The 17,106-nt window shown below is 27.2% G+C and overlaps 4 protein-coding genes across 4 annotated transcripts; 2 read left to right on the forward strand and 2 right to left on the reverse strand.

Moving 5' to 3' along the window:
* Positions 1–234: 234 nt before the first annotated feature.
* Positions 235–1,428, forward strand: GO595_010063 (DNA polymerase delta small subunit; the record flags this gene model as incomplete). The annotated part of the gene is made up of 1 exon (XM_067912700.1): positions 235–1,428. One exon carries the CDS (start codon positions 235–237, stop codon positions 1,426–1,428), a length of 1,194 nt encoding a protein of 397 aa, XP_067768801.1.
* A 3,149-nt stretch (positions 1,429–4,577) lies between these two features.
* On the forward strand, positions 4,578–5,765 carry GO595_010064 (Ser/Thr protein phosphatase; the record flags this gene model as incomplete). The annotated part of the gene is made up of 1 exon (XM_067912701.1): positions 4,578–5,765. The coding sequence occupies one exon, from the start codon at positions 4,578–4,580 to the stop codon at positions 5,763–5,765; it is 1,188 nt and encodes a 395-aa protein (XP_067768802.1).
* Positions 5,766–10,360: 4,595 nt separating this feature from the next.
* On the reverse strand, positions 10,361–10,843 carry GO595_010065 (GNAT family N-acetyltransferase; the record flags this gene model as incomplete). The annotated part of the gene is made up of 1 exon (XM_067912703.1): positions 10,361–10,843. The coding sequence occupies one exon, from the start codon at positions 10,841–10,843 to the stop codon at positions 10,361–10,363; it is 483 nt and encodes a 160-aa protein (XP_067768803.1).
* A 4,897-nt stretch (positions 10,844–15,740) lies between these two features.
* On the reverse strand, positions 15,741–16,106 carry GO595_010066 (uncharacterized protein; the record flags this gene model as incomplete). Its single annotated transcript, XM_067912704.1, has 1 exon — positions 15,741–16,106. One exon carries the CDS (start codon positions 16,104–16,106, stop codon positions 15,741–15,743), a length of 366 nt encoding a protein of 121 aa, XP_067768804.1.
* Positions 16,107–17,106: the final 1,000 nt, after the last annotated feature.

A 17,106-nucleotide genomic window follows, 5' to 3' on the forward strand; every position in this document is an offset into this window, starting at 1 on the left:
ATCAAAATATTTTAAAGAAAGTGTGTTTTAAATGAGTTTTAATTTAATTTATAATGATCATCATTATTTTTCATCTACATAAAAATACCCCCAAAACTTTAGAGTATTTTCAAAAAAAAGTCTAAGATGAGTTAAAATATTGATCAAAAGTAGAAGATGGGAAGAAAGAATTTAATTCTTTCTTTCGATTGAATACTTTATTTATGTTGCCAGGAAGCCAAATAATAAACCGACATGTCTCTTGAGATTGATCACGATCTCTTTAATTATAATAGCAAATCCGCTAAAGAAATTGGTGTTGGTAAATTTGAAACACAATTTGACATGATCTATAAAAAAAGACTTGAACAAATTTCCCCATCAATTGAACCAATAATACCACAACCTTATTGCAAAATCAACTCAATTGTTCAAAGCGAAAAAGGTTGTTCACTTATTGGAATTGTTTACAAAGAACTTAAAAAGCGTCCAAATATTCTCAAAGAATACAAAGAACTCACAGGCGATACTAGTTCAGAAGAACTTTCACCATCCGAAAACGATATTATCTTTCTTGAAGATTTAACAGATCGCATTCAACTTATCGGTGTTGATCCTTCAAGATTAGTAACCGGCATAATAATAGGTGTTTATGGTCATATTGAAAGCTTCAAATTCAATGTCACTACTATTTTTGAACCTACTCCAGAAATACCACCACAAATTCATACAGCGTCCGGCAAGATTGTTTTTATTTCCGATCTTGCCTGCGATTCAGAGAATTTCCGTGTCAACAAAAACGCCGCCAAGCGACTTGGCGAGATTATGAAGCAATCTTCGCTTACAGTGTTACTTGGGAACAATTTTGATGCCCCGTCAAAACCGAATTCTGACGAACTTCTATCGTTCCAGTCAAAAATGCAATCTATCAAATCGATGCCTGTCCAAAAGCTAGAATCCTTTATAAGTGTTGCTCGTGTTAAGACCATATTAATTCCTGGGCAAAACGATCCTGTTTCTATTCGATTACCTCAATTACCATATCACAAAGTATTAATTAAATCGCCAAACATCGAATTATGCACTAATCCTGCATGGTTCACATATGAAGGAGTTACATTTCTTTGTGGCGCTGGTGAATCTGTTAAATCTATACAACAAACTTCTTCTTTGTCGTTCCATGAAGCACAGCAGTCAATATTAAAATGGCACCATTACGCTCCAACAGCGCCTGACTATTTACCTTGTATGCCCGTCACTAAAAAGGATTTGATGGTCATCGAAAAGTTACCAAATTTCTTCGTTTGTGGTTTGGCTGATAATTTTGAGGTTTCCGAAGTAAATGGAACAACAGTAATATCAGTGCCATCATTTAATAACACTTTGTCTGCTGTAACTTTGGATTTAGAAACAGGTGAAGCAATATTAGAAGAATGCAAAATTGATTAATTAATAAAAAATGTTCAAATATTTTATATGTGAATTACTCATATTATAAAAAATTATATCAAAATAATATCATTTTGCTTATTTTGAAAAAATAACATAATAAAACTTAAAAATATTTTCTGTTCATCAATGTTTCAAATATTAAAGACTCATCATTTTTTAGGCATAAAGAGATGAGTTATTATTGCATTAAGCTTAATGTAATTTTGTCATTTTCTAAAACCTTGCTAAAATTGGATAAATTTCAAAGCTGGTAATGTTAGATAGCTCTTTCAAACTATTAATATTGTAAAATATAAATTGTTATAAAAATCAAAATGTTTCGAGTAAGATTTATAGAAAAATCAGTTTGGGAGAGATATAAAATTATAATTTTATTCAAGAGGACAGGCCTTTCTTATGTTTAGATATATTACAATATAATATAGAATGTATAAAGTAGATGTTTTTTATGATATAGACATAGGCTTAAATTATTTTTTTTTACAAAGATATTCCGAGTGCATTTCGATTTTTTTGAATTGACGATATAATATATTGCTTATGGTGAAATATCAATTTGCAAAAGATGTTATAAATATTTATAAATTTTTTATCATAAAATGTGAACAATTAAATAACACGTTATATGGAATAATGTTTAAATAATTATTATTTATTCCTATCAGCCAAACTGTCACTTGTTGAAATCCTTTTGGATTAATTTGCACCCCCCCAAAAAAAAAAACTGATTTGCACTTTTTATATAATTGAATAGTTTATCATATCATCAAAACGATCGTATAAAAAATTTTTTGTTTTATGTCTTTTCCTCTTTCCCGAAAATGTCTTCAAATCAATTTACGAATTAAAGAGTTTATTTCTCCTACTTTGGTTTCACAGTTGCCGATTTTACACTTTCAAAATTTCAGAATCTTTTTGTTTATATGGTTAACGGTTAGAATGTTGGAAGGTTCACCACGAAAAAAATGAGCATCTGGAAGAGTAATCGCAATCTTGACCTTGCAGTTATGAAAATGCTACGAATGCATTGTTAGATATTTTACCATTAAAACTCAATGTAATGGATAAACTCATCATAATGTGTTCTTTCACCAAAATTTCGTAAGCAACCAAAATTGCAATTTTCCAATTTTTGTATGAAAAAAATTAAGAGGATTCAATTCGAATGAATCACAATTGTCATGCAGAAAAAAACCTCAACTCCAATACAAATTTGAATGAAAATTTAAAAATTTTTGTTAGAAATTTCAGATTCAATCGGGTTGTGAATAATTAGACGAATTCAAAGTTTTCAAATGCAATTTTGACATCTAATTGTTGGGATTTTCGGTATTTTTTTGAATAAAAATATATCAGCGTATAGATAGTATCTGACGTCTAGCACTTGTTCATCACGAAAGCTTTCTGTATTGTATTCATATATTTAATTGTGCTTTAAATCCCCTTTTTGCAGACGAAATCATCACTGTATTCATGAACGTTTTTTCCGATACAAACCATCTACCAAATTTAATTTGAATAGTTTACGACCAATGGTGTGTTTATTTGACGGTTTAAAATAGATTTTTCTTAAGGGTTTTGTTTCAAATATTTTGATAACATATACTCCACTATTCAAATTTTATTGAAATGCAATTTGACGGGGAAGTAAAAATTCAAAGCCCAACAATTCGGTTTAAAAAAATCAATGAATATCGACGATTTTGAAGAAATGATTGGTGGTGGGAGCGAGACATTTTTAGAAAATGATACATTTATTTTCGACTTTAATGACGTTGATATTATTCCCCCCTTCCATACCGTTGAAGAACAAGAATCAAAAGCTTCGAATAAAAAGAACATTAGGAAAAGGTTTCCACCTGAAACTGTTCAGGAGATCAAGCGGTGGATGTTTAGTCATGCTAGAGATCCTTATATGCCTTCAAACGTAAAGCAATATTTCGCTGATAAGTTTAAATTGACAATTAATCAAGTTTCGACCCTCTGCATGAATATACGTAGTAGGAACTTCCCAAAACCTATGTTTCGAGAGGGAAGAAAAATACATTATATACCAGATATTGTTTTCCGACCACATGGATGTAAATTTGATATTGTTGGAGACATGAGGCGTGCTGTGTTAATTGAACACAAGAAGCAAATGAAGAAAGCAAGTAATAATGGATCGTGAAACGGAAAAGAAGTGTCTTTCTTAACCTACGGTTATTTTTCGGTTTCGAAACTGGAAATAAAGTACCAAAAAATTCAATGCAATTGTTTTAAATTCCAAATTCCAAATTGAAATTTCAAAAGGGAGGATCATGATGGTTCAAATCCCTTTTTCTCGTTTTATTAGTGTTTTTTAGATTTTATGTCTGTAAATATGAATTTAACTATTGTGCTTAAATTGGAATTTAATTTTGATAAAATAATCTTTTCGTAAATCTTTATTGAAATAGATATAAATAATGATATATTTGTAAATTATATTATGGGAAATGTTAGTGTTAGTTTTAGACTTTCTTCTAATAATTTCAACTATAAAATCAAATATTTATGTTTTAAGTTAAAGATTTCGTTCTTTCAAACATGCATTGAAATCAGATTTTATTGAACGGCCTCATCAAAAAGTGACACTCTCTTATCAATAAATTCAAATTTTGAGAACCTTGACTAGCTGATTTTGATAAAAACGTTTTTATATATTCAAAAACTTGGAATTCTGAGGAGAAAGAGTCAGAAATTTAACACAAATTCGGTTTTCTATCAAACAAAACAGGTTTTACTGCGGCCAAAAAGCATATTCATTCCTTTTTGTATTGGAATTTCGAGAGCATATAATAAGTCGTGAAGGACCTTTCAGAATATTATCGAAACAATAAAAGAAAGTGCAAACAAAATCAATTTTCAGAATAGGAAAACATATAAATAGTATTAAAAACCATATCTTCAATTAGAATCAAATGTTAAAACAATATATGTTGACAAAAAAACTGATTTTTCATAGAATCATACCTTATTTGAAATTATTCATTATTTGACATTACTGTTGATGTATTCATTGTCTTCATGTTGAAATAAATGTCTTTTTAGTGTTTTTTTAAGAATGTTTTTCATCATTAGTTTGAGTAGCCAAATAGCACTTTTGCACTTTTCCCTCTTTTCATATGATAAATCATGCTAAGGAGCCAACGAAAGATGTAACCGACCAAATCATAAACAACTTAATGGGAGGCGACCCATCAAAAATCAATCTTACTGTTAAAGACATCATTTTTATCATCTCAAAGTCCAAACCACTTTTATTATTGGAGTCATCATTATTAAATCTTAAAGCTCCTCTTAACATTTGTGGGGATATCCATGGGCAATTCACAGATCTTATTCATCTATTCAAACTTGGCGGGATGCCACCGAATTCACGCTACTTATTTTTAGGTGATTATGTTGATCGAGGCAAAAACAGCATTGAATGCATTTGTCTTCTTCTTGCGCTCAAAATTAAGTATCCCGACTCCATATACTTACTCCGAGGTAACCATGAATGCGAAGAAATGACAGCTCTTTATGGCTTCTCATCGGAGTGCACGGACAGAGCCAACGAGACCGTTTACAAGGAATTTTGTCAATTATTTGACACTTTTCCTATCGCGGCCGTTATCTCAAACAAAATTTTCTGTGTGCATGGCGGTTTATCTCCTGAGCTTGAGTCGATCAACCAAATCAAAACCATTCAACGCCCGACACCAATTCCGGAAAATGGCTTATTAACTGATCTCTTATGGTCTGATCCTGATAGCAACACTGAAAATTGGGCTCCAAGTGAAAGAGGATTTACATCAGTTTGGGGACTAAGTCAAGCAAAGCGATTTATGAAGAACAATAAGTTCAATGTCCTAATCCGAGCTCATCAGATGAACATGCAAGGTATCGATTTCCCATTTTCACCTGACAAATCAGTAATTACTGTTTTCTCCGCGCCAATGTACGCTGGGGAATACACAAACAAAGGAGCGTTTCTAAAGATAAACGAAAAGCTCATCATAACAGCAGTTGCATTGCCAAGCGGTAAGGGAAGTCCAAAGAATGTAAAGAAGAAAGAGCCTTCAACAGCTTTGGCAACACATCCAAAGAAGTCAGAAACGCAAAACACGCAATCACAGCAAGACGAGACAATGAGAAATGTTGTTCCAATGAAACCTTTCTCCGAAGGGCTGCAAAAAAGACTAGCTGGGCCAACTCTACCGCCAAACTTTGAAGAGCTCAGTAGCAAAGTGCCCAAAAAAAGCACAAAACATTCGCCAAAAGTTAAGCCAAAGATCTCAAGAAATGTTCGTAACCAACATACGATGTGATATGAAGCATAAACGGGCCTTTTTCATAATGTAAATATCATTTATCTTTTTATATTTATTGTTTTTAGGAAGAAAATATCGATGTCATTGTGTATTGTTGCTTTATAAAGGAGAAGTAATTGAACATTTCCCAACGATAGAATCAAATGAATGAAAAATCATCGGATTTTTATTCAAAAACTGAAGTTGATGGTATATTATTTTACTTGTATTTTAGGGAAAGGGTTTTCCTTCACAATGTTTTCATCTTTCTAAAATAAGATTTTATGTGATTGTTTTTAGACAAATTCATTGATACTCTCCAAAATACGTATATGTTCCTGTGTAGAACAACAAAAACCCACAAGTAAACAAAGAGCAGTTCAACAAGTAAACAATACAAAAATATTTGAATTCAATAACCGCCAATCCTCGTCGCAATGATCTGGTTCCTCTTTTCTCTGCTCATATTGATAGGATTTTTATGGATTGCACGTTATGTCCTAGTGAAGTTTATTCAGAAAAAATATCCAGAATATCAACTTGAGGTAGGTAAGAATTTCTTCTCAATTTCTCACCTTTTTATTGATAATATTCACTTTAAAGTAGAGATATCAAATTTGAATGTACTCATAAATCCATTCTCTTTGTTGTACTTTACTTCAGATCCATTATTTTCTGTTTCATTTGATAAATTTCATTTAGAAATTAAAGAAATTCCGGAATTTACAAAATTGGAATCCAAACAATCGCGCCTTTCACTTGAGGTGTGGATTGTTCAACATATTATTGCATTTTTATGTGTTATTATTATTCGAAAGTTTTCTATTAACTTATCAGACATTAAAATCAAAATCAAATCTTTTGAACTTTGTATCCAGAATATCACTCAAGTATTCAAAAGAGGCAAACGAGAAACTCGTGATGAGTTTTTATTACTAAATACACTTCTTAAACATAACGATCAATCCCTTATTCGAATGCCACAACTCCGTCTATCCATCAATTCTACTTCTGATATATTCAAGAACATACTTGGTCTTTCGTTCAATTCCTTATCACTTCAAAGTGATTCTGTTAATATTATTTTTTCACCAGGTCAAACTCTTATATCAATTTCACCACTCATCATTACCGACACATTAAATCCAGATAGTAAATGCACGATCACAATCCAACCCATTCATATCAAGCAGCCTCAAATGTCACTTTCCACTAATGACCTAAACGTTCTCATAAAAGACGTTAACATGACCATCTTTGAAATTTCCTTAGGTTCAATAGAAATGCAATGTTCCAATAAGAAAATCATTGAAATTCCATCGTTATTATTTTCTAATAACAAACTTATTGTTCCATCGATTAAAGGTCGTATATCATTCTCATTAGTTGTCGATATAGCAACAATTTTACAATATGTACCATTACCACCAATGGATATTACTAATCCAATGCAAATAATAATTCCATTTACAATTAAAACGAAGATGATTGACTTATATTTCTTATTATCTGATGTAGATCGTTTCCATATCTATTTAAAGAATGGATTAAAAGCAAAAGAAAATACAATTTCTATTAAATCGGCTCAAGTTTTATTATTTGTAGAAAACAAGAAACATGATTTCGTATCAGTTTCTGATGCAAGTATCTCATTTATTAATCAAATTCATTTATCATTAAAGGCAAATGAAGCAAGAATTAATTTTTCATTTATGTATTCATTTGTTTCATTTGTAACAAACTTTGCAAAATGTATTATATACGTTGTATCATTAGTTCGTGGACCAAATTATCAACAAAATCGAAACATATCACCAACGCCAATAACATTAGATGCAAATGTTAAAACAATCAAAGTATCATTTCTTAAAAAGGATTTAGCTGATAATGTAATACGATCAAACGAAGCGAAACTAATAGCGAGCGAAGGAATGATTCAACGACAAATTAGAGCATTAGATATAATTAAATCTAATTCACAATATAAGTTTAATGAAGAAGAATTCGAAAAGCAATCAAAAATATTACGTTTTAAGTTATTTAAAGAAGCTATAAGTAAAATTCCGACAGATAAAAACTTTGCAACAATTATATTAACAAATACTGTAGCTACAATTGATGGAATTAAGTTTAAAGACTTCGAATCTTGTTTTGATTTAATTAGAGAAAGATATTATCCTATTGATTCATCTTTAATTAATAAACTTGACGCATTATATCTTACAGGATCAGTAAGTAAAATCGAAGTAATTGCCGAACGTTATGGTAAATTAGCTACTTTATTTGATATTAAATTTAATTCTAATTTAATAATTCCGATTCCAAAAGTATCAAAACGATTTGAAGTATTTCATACTAAATTAATAATTGAAGGAAATGAATTTTTAATACCTTATGAATCATTAAATAGTTTAATATTTATGACAATGGAAGGGAATATTAACAAAATTAATATCAAATTTACGCCGGCATTAATTGAGTTTTATCAAGATTTTATGTTATTAATTGATGATTTCATTGTTGATTCAACATTATTTAAAAGGCCAATTTCTATTGATAATTTACGACTAATGATTAAACTTATTTGTAATTTCGATATTAATAAAATATCAATATTAGTTAATAATTCAAGAAATGCATATTCACGTGAGAAAACTCAACCATTAAAACTTACTATATCCACAAGTAAAGTATCACTCAAAGGATTAGAAATCAAATTCTCATGTAAAAATATTTTAGGCACAATATTTAACAAACAATTTTTCAAAATTCCACCAATAGATTGTAAGTTAACATTTCATTCATTTAATAATTTATGTGAAGAGAATGAAGTTAAGTTTTATATACCTATAGATTCATCACAAATATTAAATAAATATTATGACCCTTATAGTAAATATCGATCAAGTCAAATCTCATTTGATGCTGATATTAACTTATCTGTAGATGGAAGTGACATTAAAGTTAATATTGATGTCGTCCAAAGTTTTATTGATTTATTTGTAGCTAAAGAGAATTGGACAAATGGTTTTAATTTCCCACCGAACTTTGCGAAACAATCAAAACATATGCCAGTGTTTACACATGGTACTATTAATATTATATTACCTACAATCACATTTTTGTTTTTCGATTCAAGGTTTGTTATTAAAATCACAAATGAAAGTTTTAGTATGAAATTTATTAATTCTGAATCGAGTAATATATCATTAACATCAAAGATGCTTCAAGTAATATTTACAAATTATCATCAAAACCTTGGAATGATTACTATTGTTGATTTTGTTTTAGAAACTATTGATCAATTTGTTAAAGTTAAATTTAATGAAATTTCTGCTGATGTTTCGATTAGTTTAATACCAATTTTATTAGAAATTGATATTAAGATTCCATCACAAGAAGTATTATCTAAACTTCAACCTGATTTAGAATTAGATTCTATCCTTAACATATTAAATATTAATATATTAAATATCGAAATAGAAACAGCAAGATTTAATGTGTTATTTAATACTTATCAATTCCCACCACAATTTGAATTAACGAAAGTCATATTTTCATTATCTAAATCTAACACAACTAAAGCACAATTAATTGGAATCCAATTTGCATCATTTAAGATCATTGTTAATTATTTATATGATTATCCATTATTTTATATGGAAAATCTTGATTTTTATTTAGCATTTTCAGATGATCGATTATTATTATTTATTAAATCTATAAATGGATTTTCATTAAATGTACGACCTGATATAATAAATACTATAATACCGGAAATAATACAAATTATTCCTGATAAATATAAAATCTCTACAAATAATAATGAAAAGATTAATATGTCATTAAGAATTAAAGTTAATATCGATGGAGAAATGATATTTAAATTTGTTTCGAATAATGATGATGTACTTACAAGTTTAACATCGAAACATATATTACTCGATTATTTAATCTTAGAAACAGGTGCAGCACATAACTATTTAGAAGTGAAAGATATCGAAGTTATCGATGAAAATACTCAAGATGAAAAGTTTAGGAATGTTTTAACGACTATGGCTAATAATGACTCAAACAAAATGTTCGTAATATTCGAAATGAACAAAAGAGAAACTATGATGAAATGTCCCGTCTTCGATTTAATCACGTTAAATGTTGCGCCAATTATTATTAACATCTCAAGAAGATTTATCGAAGATTTAATCGAAAATTTCCCTTCTGCAAAAGATTTGAATATTTTCGACTTGGAAACAGCGCCTGAAAAACAAACTGAGGAAATAGTGTTTAACTCAAGCTCATTAGAAAACATTGATAATGATAATAATCCAATTGGGTTTTATGGTCATGTTATTGTTTCGCCTATAAAAATGAAATTAAGTTATAAGCCTGCTTCTGGTTTCGTAAAGGAATTAAAGAATAGAGGCTTCGAATATCAAGGAACAGATTTATATGATTTGTTCGGCTCAATGGAAAAAATTAAATCGTTCGTGGTAAACCAATTGAAATGGTCAATATTAAAATCATTGCCGAAAATTGCTTTCGGAGCTTAAGCAATAATTATTATGTAAATTTTAAGTATATTTTTTTTTTAAGTAAAATGATCAATCGTTTATTCAGATCATGCGAGTGAATGAATCTCTAGTGGCAAACCGAAATGTTCCAGCGGAATCAAATCCACAGCGATCATAAAAACGTTTCCTTTCTTCATAATATGGTAACCTTTGAGGTGGCTCATTCAGTTCAACAGTCATCACGTCATTCTCTTTAGAATATTCAAATACTTTTTTCACTAATGCTCTTCCCAGTCCTTGACTACGTACATTATCATCAGTTCGTAAACTATCTAATTGAAGAACCTTACCTCCTGCTTGTAAACCACGATGGATGTTACATGCTGCAACTCCGACAAGTTTACCATTTAATTCAGCAACAAATACAGGCCCTTGATCTGGATGATCAACACAATTATTGAATTCTTTTTCAAAGTTCGGAATCACAAAAGAATTATCACCTCTTGCAGATGCAAAAAGCCTTGTAATTTGATCACGAACAAATGACATATCTGTTTTCTTGGCCAAACGTACAACAACAGACATTTATATTAGAAAATGAACAAAATTACCGTAACACTTCACTTTTATCCAATTTTGAATGAAAAGAACAAAACTGAACGAAAAGGAGAAGATTGAATGGCTGTAAAACAACATTTTGAAAGGCTCAAACCATCTTCATAAAATGGGTATTTTTGGTAGGTACTTGTGCCAAATCCGCGGTATTTATTCGGATGGTGAATACCTTATGTGTAATTTAGAGAGGTTCAGCAGAAAAAGCCTTTATTATTTTCGCACATGGAAAGGTCCTACTTGATGATAAAGACTGAGTAGGCATTACACTCCATATCGTAGCGGTTTTTCAAAATCCACAAATCCAAAACGATCAATTTGAACATAAAAACTTAAACCGTCGTTATAAAATCCAATATTCAATCTGTCGGTTAGAACCAAGTTTTGTGTAAAAACCGTTAAAGATTTTATCGTTCGACCATTGTTCAGAATGGATAAAACATCAAAAATAAATAAAATTAAATACCTTAAATATCTCCAAATAATTAATAATGCAATTTGGAACTTAAATGAAGAAAATATTGATAAATCAGTCGAAATGACTAAAAAATTATTTGATACTAATTTTCCTTATTCTGTTATGTTGATTTCAAGTCAATTGATATATTCATCTTTTATTTCTCAGAGGAAAGATTTAAATATATATTTCCAATTTTTAAAAACATTTTCTACTAATGACTCAGATAACATAATTGATGTATTTGTAAAATATCTTATTCATTTAAAGTCTCAAGAATCTTATTACATTTTAGAAAAGATGCATCAAAGAAACCTTATAGATTCCGATATTTTAAGAAAGGTAAAATCATTTTATTTCGCTCATTATAAAACATATGATGAAATTATTTCATTAGAAAATTTTGTAAGTTCTGCACAATATTTCAAGTCATTCATGGAGAATATAGAGGAACTTAAAAAAGATGATTGGAAATTACATAAACAATTAATTGAAGAAGGTTGTAATCAAGATGAAATCATGAAAATAATTCGAAATGATGAAATAGAAAAACTTCAAGAACTCACAGCACAAACAAATTTTGATTTTAATCAAAAAATTAAGCCTTCACTTTATGAACGATATTCATTTATTAATAAAGAAGATGTTACATTAATTGATTATGCTGCATTTTTTGGGTCAATTAATTGTTTTAAATTTTTATTGTTAAATGGTTCTGATATATATAACTCTGGTAAATACGCAGTTGCAAATGGAAACTTAGAAATGATTCATTTATGTCATCAAAATAATTCATCTTTTAATGGATCATATGAAGCAGCAATTGAATTCCATCAAAATGAAATATTTAAATATCTTTATGAAAATAAAATAAGTAAATTTGAAAACTTTAATGAGTTAAGAAAGAAATGTATACAATATAATAATTATAAAATTCTTTCTTTTTTCATAAAAGGAATAAGAAACCTAAATTTAATCTATAAAGCAGCTGCAGAAAATGGTAATGTTTTTATTTATAATTATTTTTATGAAGAAAATTTCCTATTTCCAGAAGATATTTTACTATTTTGTGTAAAATCAGGTAACATTGAATTTTTTAAATTCCTTCTCCTAAATAAAGATGCTAATATTAATGCTAAAGATGATTATTTGTCTTTTAGTCATATGTTTCATTTTTCATTATGGAATTAAATTTATTTATTTAATACTCCTCTTATGATTGCATGCATTGAAGGTTATTTTGATATTGTTGAGTTACTTCTTGCACAAAAAGGAATTTTACGAAATGATAAAAACAGATTTTCTTCTTATAATATGATATTTGATACATATATTTGGATTTTATTCATTATATTTATGACTCCTCTTTTATTAGCAATACAAAATGATAATAAAAAAATTGTTAAATTGCTTCTTGCAGAAAAAAGGATTAACATTAGTATGAAAAATATTTCTTTATTTAATAAAATTTTTACAAAAATATTTTGATATTTGATTTTAATCATTAATATTTATTTGATTTTTCCTGTACACCATTGATATGTGCAGCTCAAACTAACAATATCAAATTAACTAAGTTACTTCTAAAGCAAAAAAATATTGATATAAATTCCCAAGATTTTTGTTTCATTTATGTATTGTTTATTTTAAAGACTTAATAATTAAAAATCATATTTGGAATTTATTTAAAAAAATTCTTACTGCACTTATGCAAGCATCATGGAGAGGTTACATTGAAATAGTAAAAATTCTTCTTAAGCAAAAGCTTGATATAAACAAAATTGATATTTATATACTTTATATCGAAATAATTTTAATAATTTTATGTTTTAAAATTATATTTTATTTTTATTAAAATTATTTGAAACAGCTCTTATAATATCATTGAAAAATGGACAAACAGAAATTGCTAAATTACTTATTAAGCATGGAATTGATTTTAATAAAGCAGGTATTTATATTATATATTTTTTATTTATACTAATAATTTGATGTATTATACCGAAATATGAAATCTCATAAAATTTTTTGATACTCCACTTATGTTAGCAATAAAAAATGGTTATACAGAAATATATAAATTACTTCTTGAACAAAAAGGAATTGATATTGATGCTAAAGATTATTATATGTTTTATTTCAGATTTATTTCAATAATTTGATATTTCTAAATAATATTTGGAAATTATTTAAATTATTTAATACAGCACTTATTTTGGCAATAAAAAAAGGTGATGATGAAGTGTCTAAATTACTTCTTGAAAAAATCGACACCGGCATCAATGCTAAAGACATTTTTTTATTTTGTTCAAAGCTTATTATAATCATTTTATATTTCAAAATAATAATTGGAAATTATTAAAATCATTTGACACAGCACTCATATTAGCAACAGGAAAAGGTAATATTGAAATAGTTAAATTGATTCTTAAAAACTTTATAACTAATGTCAATATCAAAAATATATTTTTGCTTGATTTAATATTAACTTTAATGATTTTTTGTTTCTAAATAATATTTGGAAATCTTTCAAATTATTTAATACAGCACTCATAATTTCCGTTGGAAAATGTTATATCGAAATATTTAAATTACTTCTTGAACAAGAAGGAATTGCTATTAATGAGAAAAACATAATTTTGTTTAATTTGGGGTTGAATTTATTCAATTGATATTTAAATATAACTTTTGGTAATTATTACAATTATTTAAAACAGCGCTTATACTGTCAGTTGAAAAAGGTTATATTGATATGTGCATTTTGCTTATTCAAAAAGAAAATATTGATCTTAATATTAAAGATATTTGTTTGCTTAATTTAATTTTTCTTTTATTAATTTCATATATCAAAATATTATTTGGTGTTTATTCATAAAATTTCAAACGGCACTTATGTATGCAACTGAAAGAGGTTATATTGAAATAGTCAAAGAAATTATCTGGAAAAAAGGAATTGAAATCAATGAGCAAAATATTTCTTTGTTTTATACAATTTTTATTTCATTAATATTATATTTCATTATAATATTTAGAATTTTTTTTAATTTTTTTAAAACAGCACTTATTTTAGCATGTGAAAGAGGACATTATAAAATTGTTAAATTACTTCTTAATTATGAAGGAATTGATGTTAATATCAAAAATATATTATCATTTTATTTAATTTTTGTTTTAATAGAATATTATTTCATATTGATATTTGGAAATTGTTCAAAATAATTCAAACAGCAATTATGTTAGCAACTGAAAATGGATTTACTGAAATAGTCAAATTACTTATTAAAAAAGAAGAAATTGATATTAATGTTAAAGATGTTTATTTGTTTTGTTTATTGTTTAATATAGTGATCTAATGTATTAAAATAATGTTTGGAATTTAATTAAAATATTTCAAACAGTACTTCTATTGGCAACGCAAAAAGGTTTTACTGAAATTACTAATGTTCTTATTGAGAAAGGAACTGATATCAATGTAAAGAATATTTGTATATTTTATTCAAAGTTTATTTTACTTATAAAAAGTTTTTAAGTAAAATTTGGAATTTATTTAATATAATTTTAACACCACTCGTTTTTGCAATTAGAAAAGGTTATACTGAAATTGCACTATTACTTCTTAAACAAGAAGGAATTGATATTAGTGTTAAAGAAGTTTATTTGTTTTACCTACATTTTGTTTCAATAATATCGAATTTCAAAAAATTGTTTGGAAATTATTTAAAATACTTAATACAATGTTAATGATTGCATCTAATAGAGATCAAATTGAAATTGTTAAATTACTACTTGAAAAAAATGTAATTGATATAAATGCCAAAAATAATAAATTGTTTTATTTAAAATTTCCTGAAATAATTTGATGTTTTGTAATGTTATTAGGAAATTATTTAAAATATTTGAAACAGCTCTTATGCTAGCAGCCAAAAATTATAATACAGATATACTTAAATTACTTCTTGAACAAAAAGGAATTGATATAAATGCTAAAAATGATTATTTAATGTATTTAAAATTTATTTCAATGATTCGATGTTACTTATTAAAATTTGGAAATTAAACAAATTATTTCAAACAGCACTTATGTTAGCATCTCAAAAAGGTTACACGGAAATCATTAATATACTCAGCGGAAACAAATAATTGATATGCAACAACATGGTTTTGTCATGATTAAATATAAATTCATCAAAAATTGTAATTAATGAAAAAGTATTTAAATCTATTTAATTAACTTATGTGTGTTTCATGAAGTTAATAAAAATACCTTTTCTAAATATGATTTTACTATTATTCTTCAATTTTTTTTCTAAATATTCATATAAGTATCTATTTCCATTATATTAACAAATAAATGTAAGACAAAAAAATTATTTTGCTTACTTGTTATTGAGGAAGATATACAATGGATTTCTTTCACTTTAATTCTTTGATCTTATCGAGTCGTTGTTCCCAATTAATGTTAATTTCTAAGCCATTCTCAGCGAATGATACATCAATTATCTTCGTAATTGTTCGATGTGGTATATTTTCAAACCTTAATGAATCCCAATCAATATGAGTAAGAGATGTGTAATTACTATATGAACGAAGTTGTGGAGGGCCATACATATTGACATTTAATGCTTTGTCTTGTTTTTTGGTTCCATTATATTGGTCAGCCAAATCTAAATCGATGTCATCATCGTCACCTAAATTATTATGAATAACTTCAAGGCCATTCTCATCTAGTAATGCATCGTTACCTGAATCTGCTTCGCTCTCGTCAGATGATATATACATTAAATTGGTATCAAATGTAGATTGATAATATGCCTTGTATTTTTCTAGGGAGGCTTGATATAAATTACGTGGGCCACGAGCATAGAGATCTATGGCTTTATAATGAACTAGTGTTGTTTTCTTAGAGTTGGAACTTTGGGGTGGCCCATTAATATTCGTTTGTTTTTTTACAAAAATGGAAAATAAAAATCAAAACAATGTTTTAAAAGTCGAAAAAATAAATCCAAGCACAAAATCAGGTAAAACAATTCAAAGAATTATAAATAATCAAATGAATGAGATAGAGCAATTTAAAAATGAAATTAAAATTAAAGAAGAAAAAATGAAACAGATGCAAAAAGAAATAAATACTCTTAAAGAAAGGAACACTCATATTCATCAAGAGTATGTAAAAATGTTACATTTATATAAAACAATTGAAGAACAATTTCGGAATCAAATATCTGTTTTACAAAATAAATTAATAGCAACACAACAAAAATTTCATCAAAAGCTTGAAAATAGGTCAACAACTATTATTCATTTGCAAAATGAAAATGAAGAATTAAAATCAAAACTTAATCCATCTATTTCATACAATTATAATTTAAATGTTCAAGAGCTTGGTAAAGCAGTTAGTCACTTACAAGAAAAAGCTAAAGGATTAATGGATAAACTTGAAGATAAAACACTTCAAATTTCATTTATCAAAAACGATATTCAAAATCCAATTTTATCTCCAAAAACACAAAGTTCATTATTAAATGAATTTCATCAATTAAAGATAGAAAATGATAATCTTATAAAAGAACTTTCATTAATAAAAGAAAATAATAATAACAAAATTCTACTTAAAGAAAATGATGAACTAAAGATAAAAAATCAAAAACAAAACGAAGTAATTAAATATCTTCAACTTGAAAATATCAATTTAAAGCAAAAAATTAAAGAAGCTATTGAAGGAAATCATGAAATGATTCAAAGAAATAAAGAAATGAAAAAAGTTGTTAAAGAGCATATA

This window comes from Histomonas meleagridis (genome assembly GCF_020186115.1).
Source record: "Histomonas meleagridis strain 2922-C6/04-10x chromosome Unknown scaffold_61, whole genome shotgun sequence".
Lineage (NCBI taxonomy): Eukaryota > Parabasalia > Tritrichomonadida > Dientamoebidae > Histomonas > Histomonas meleagridis.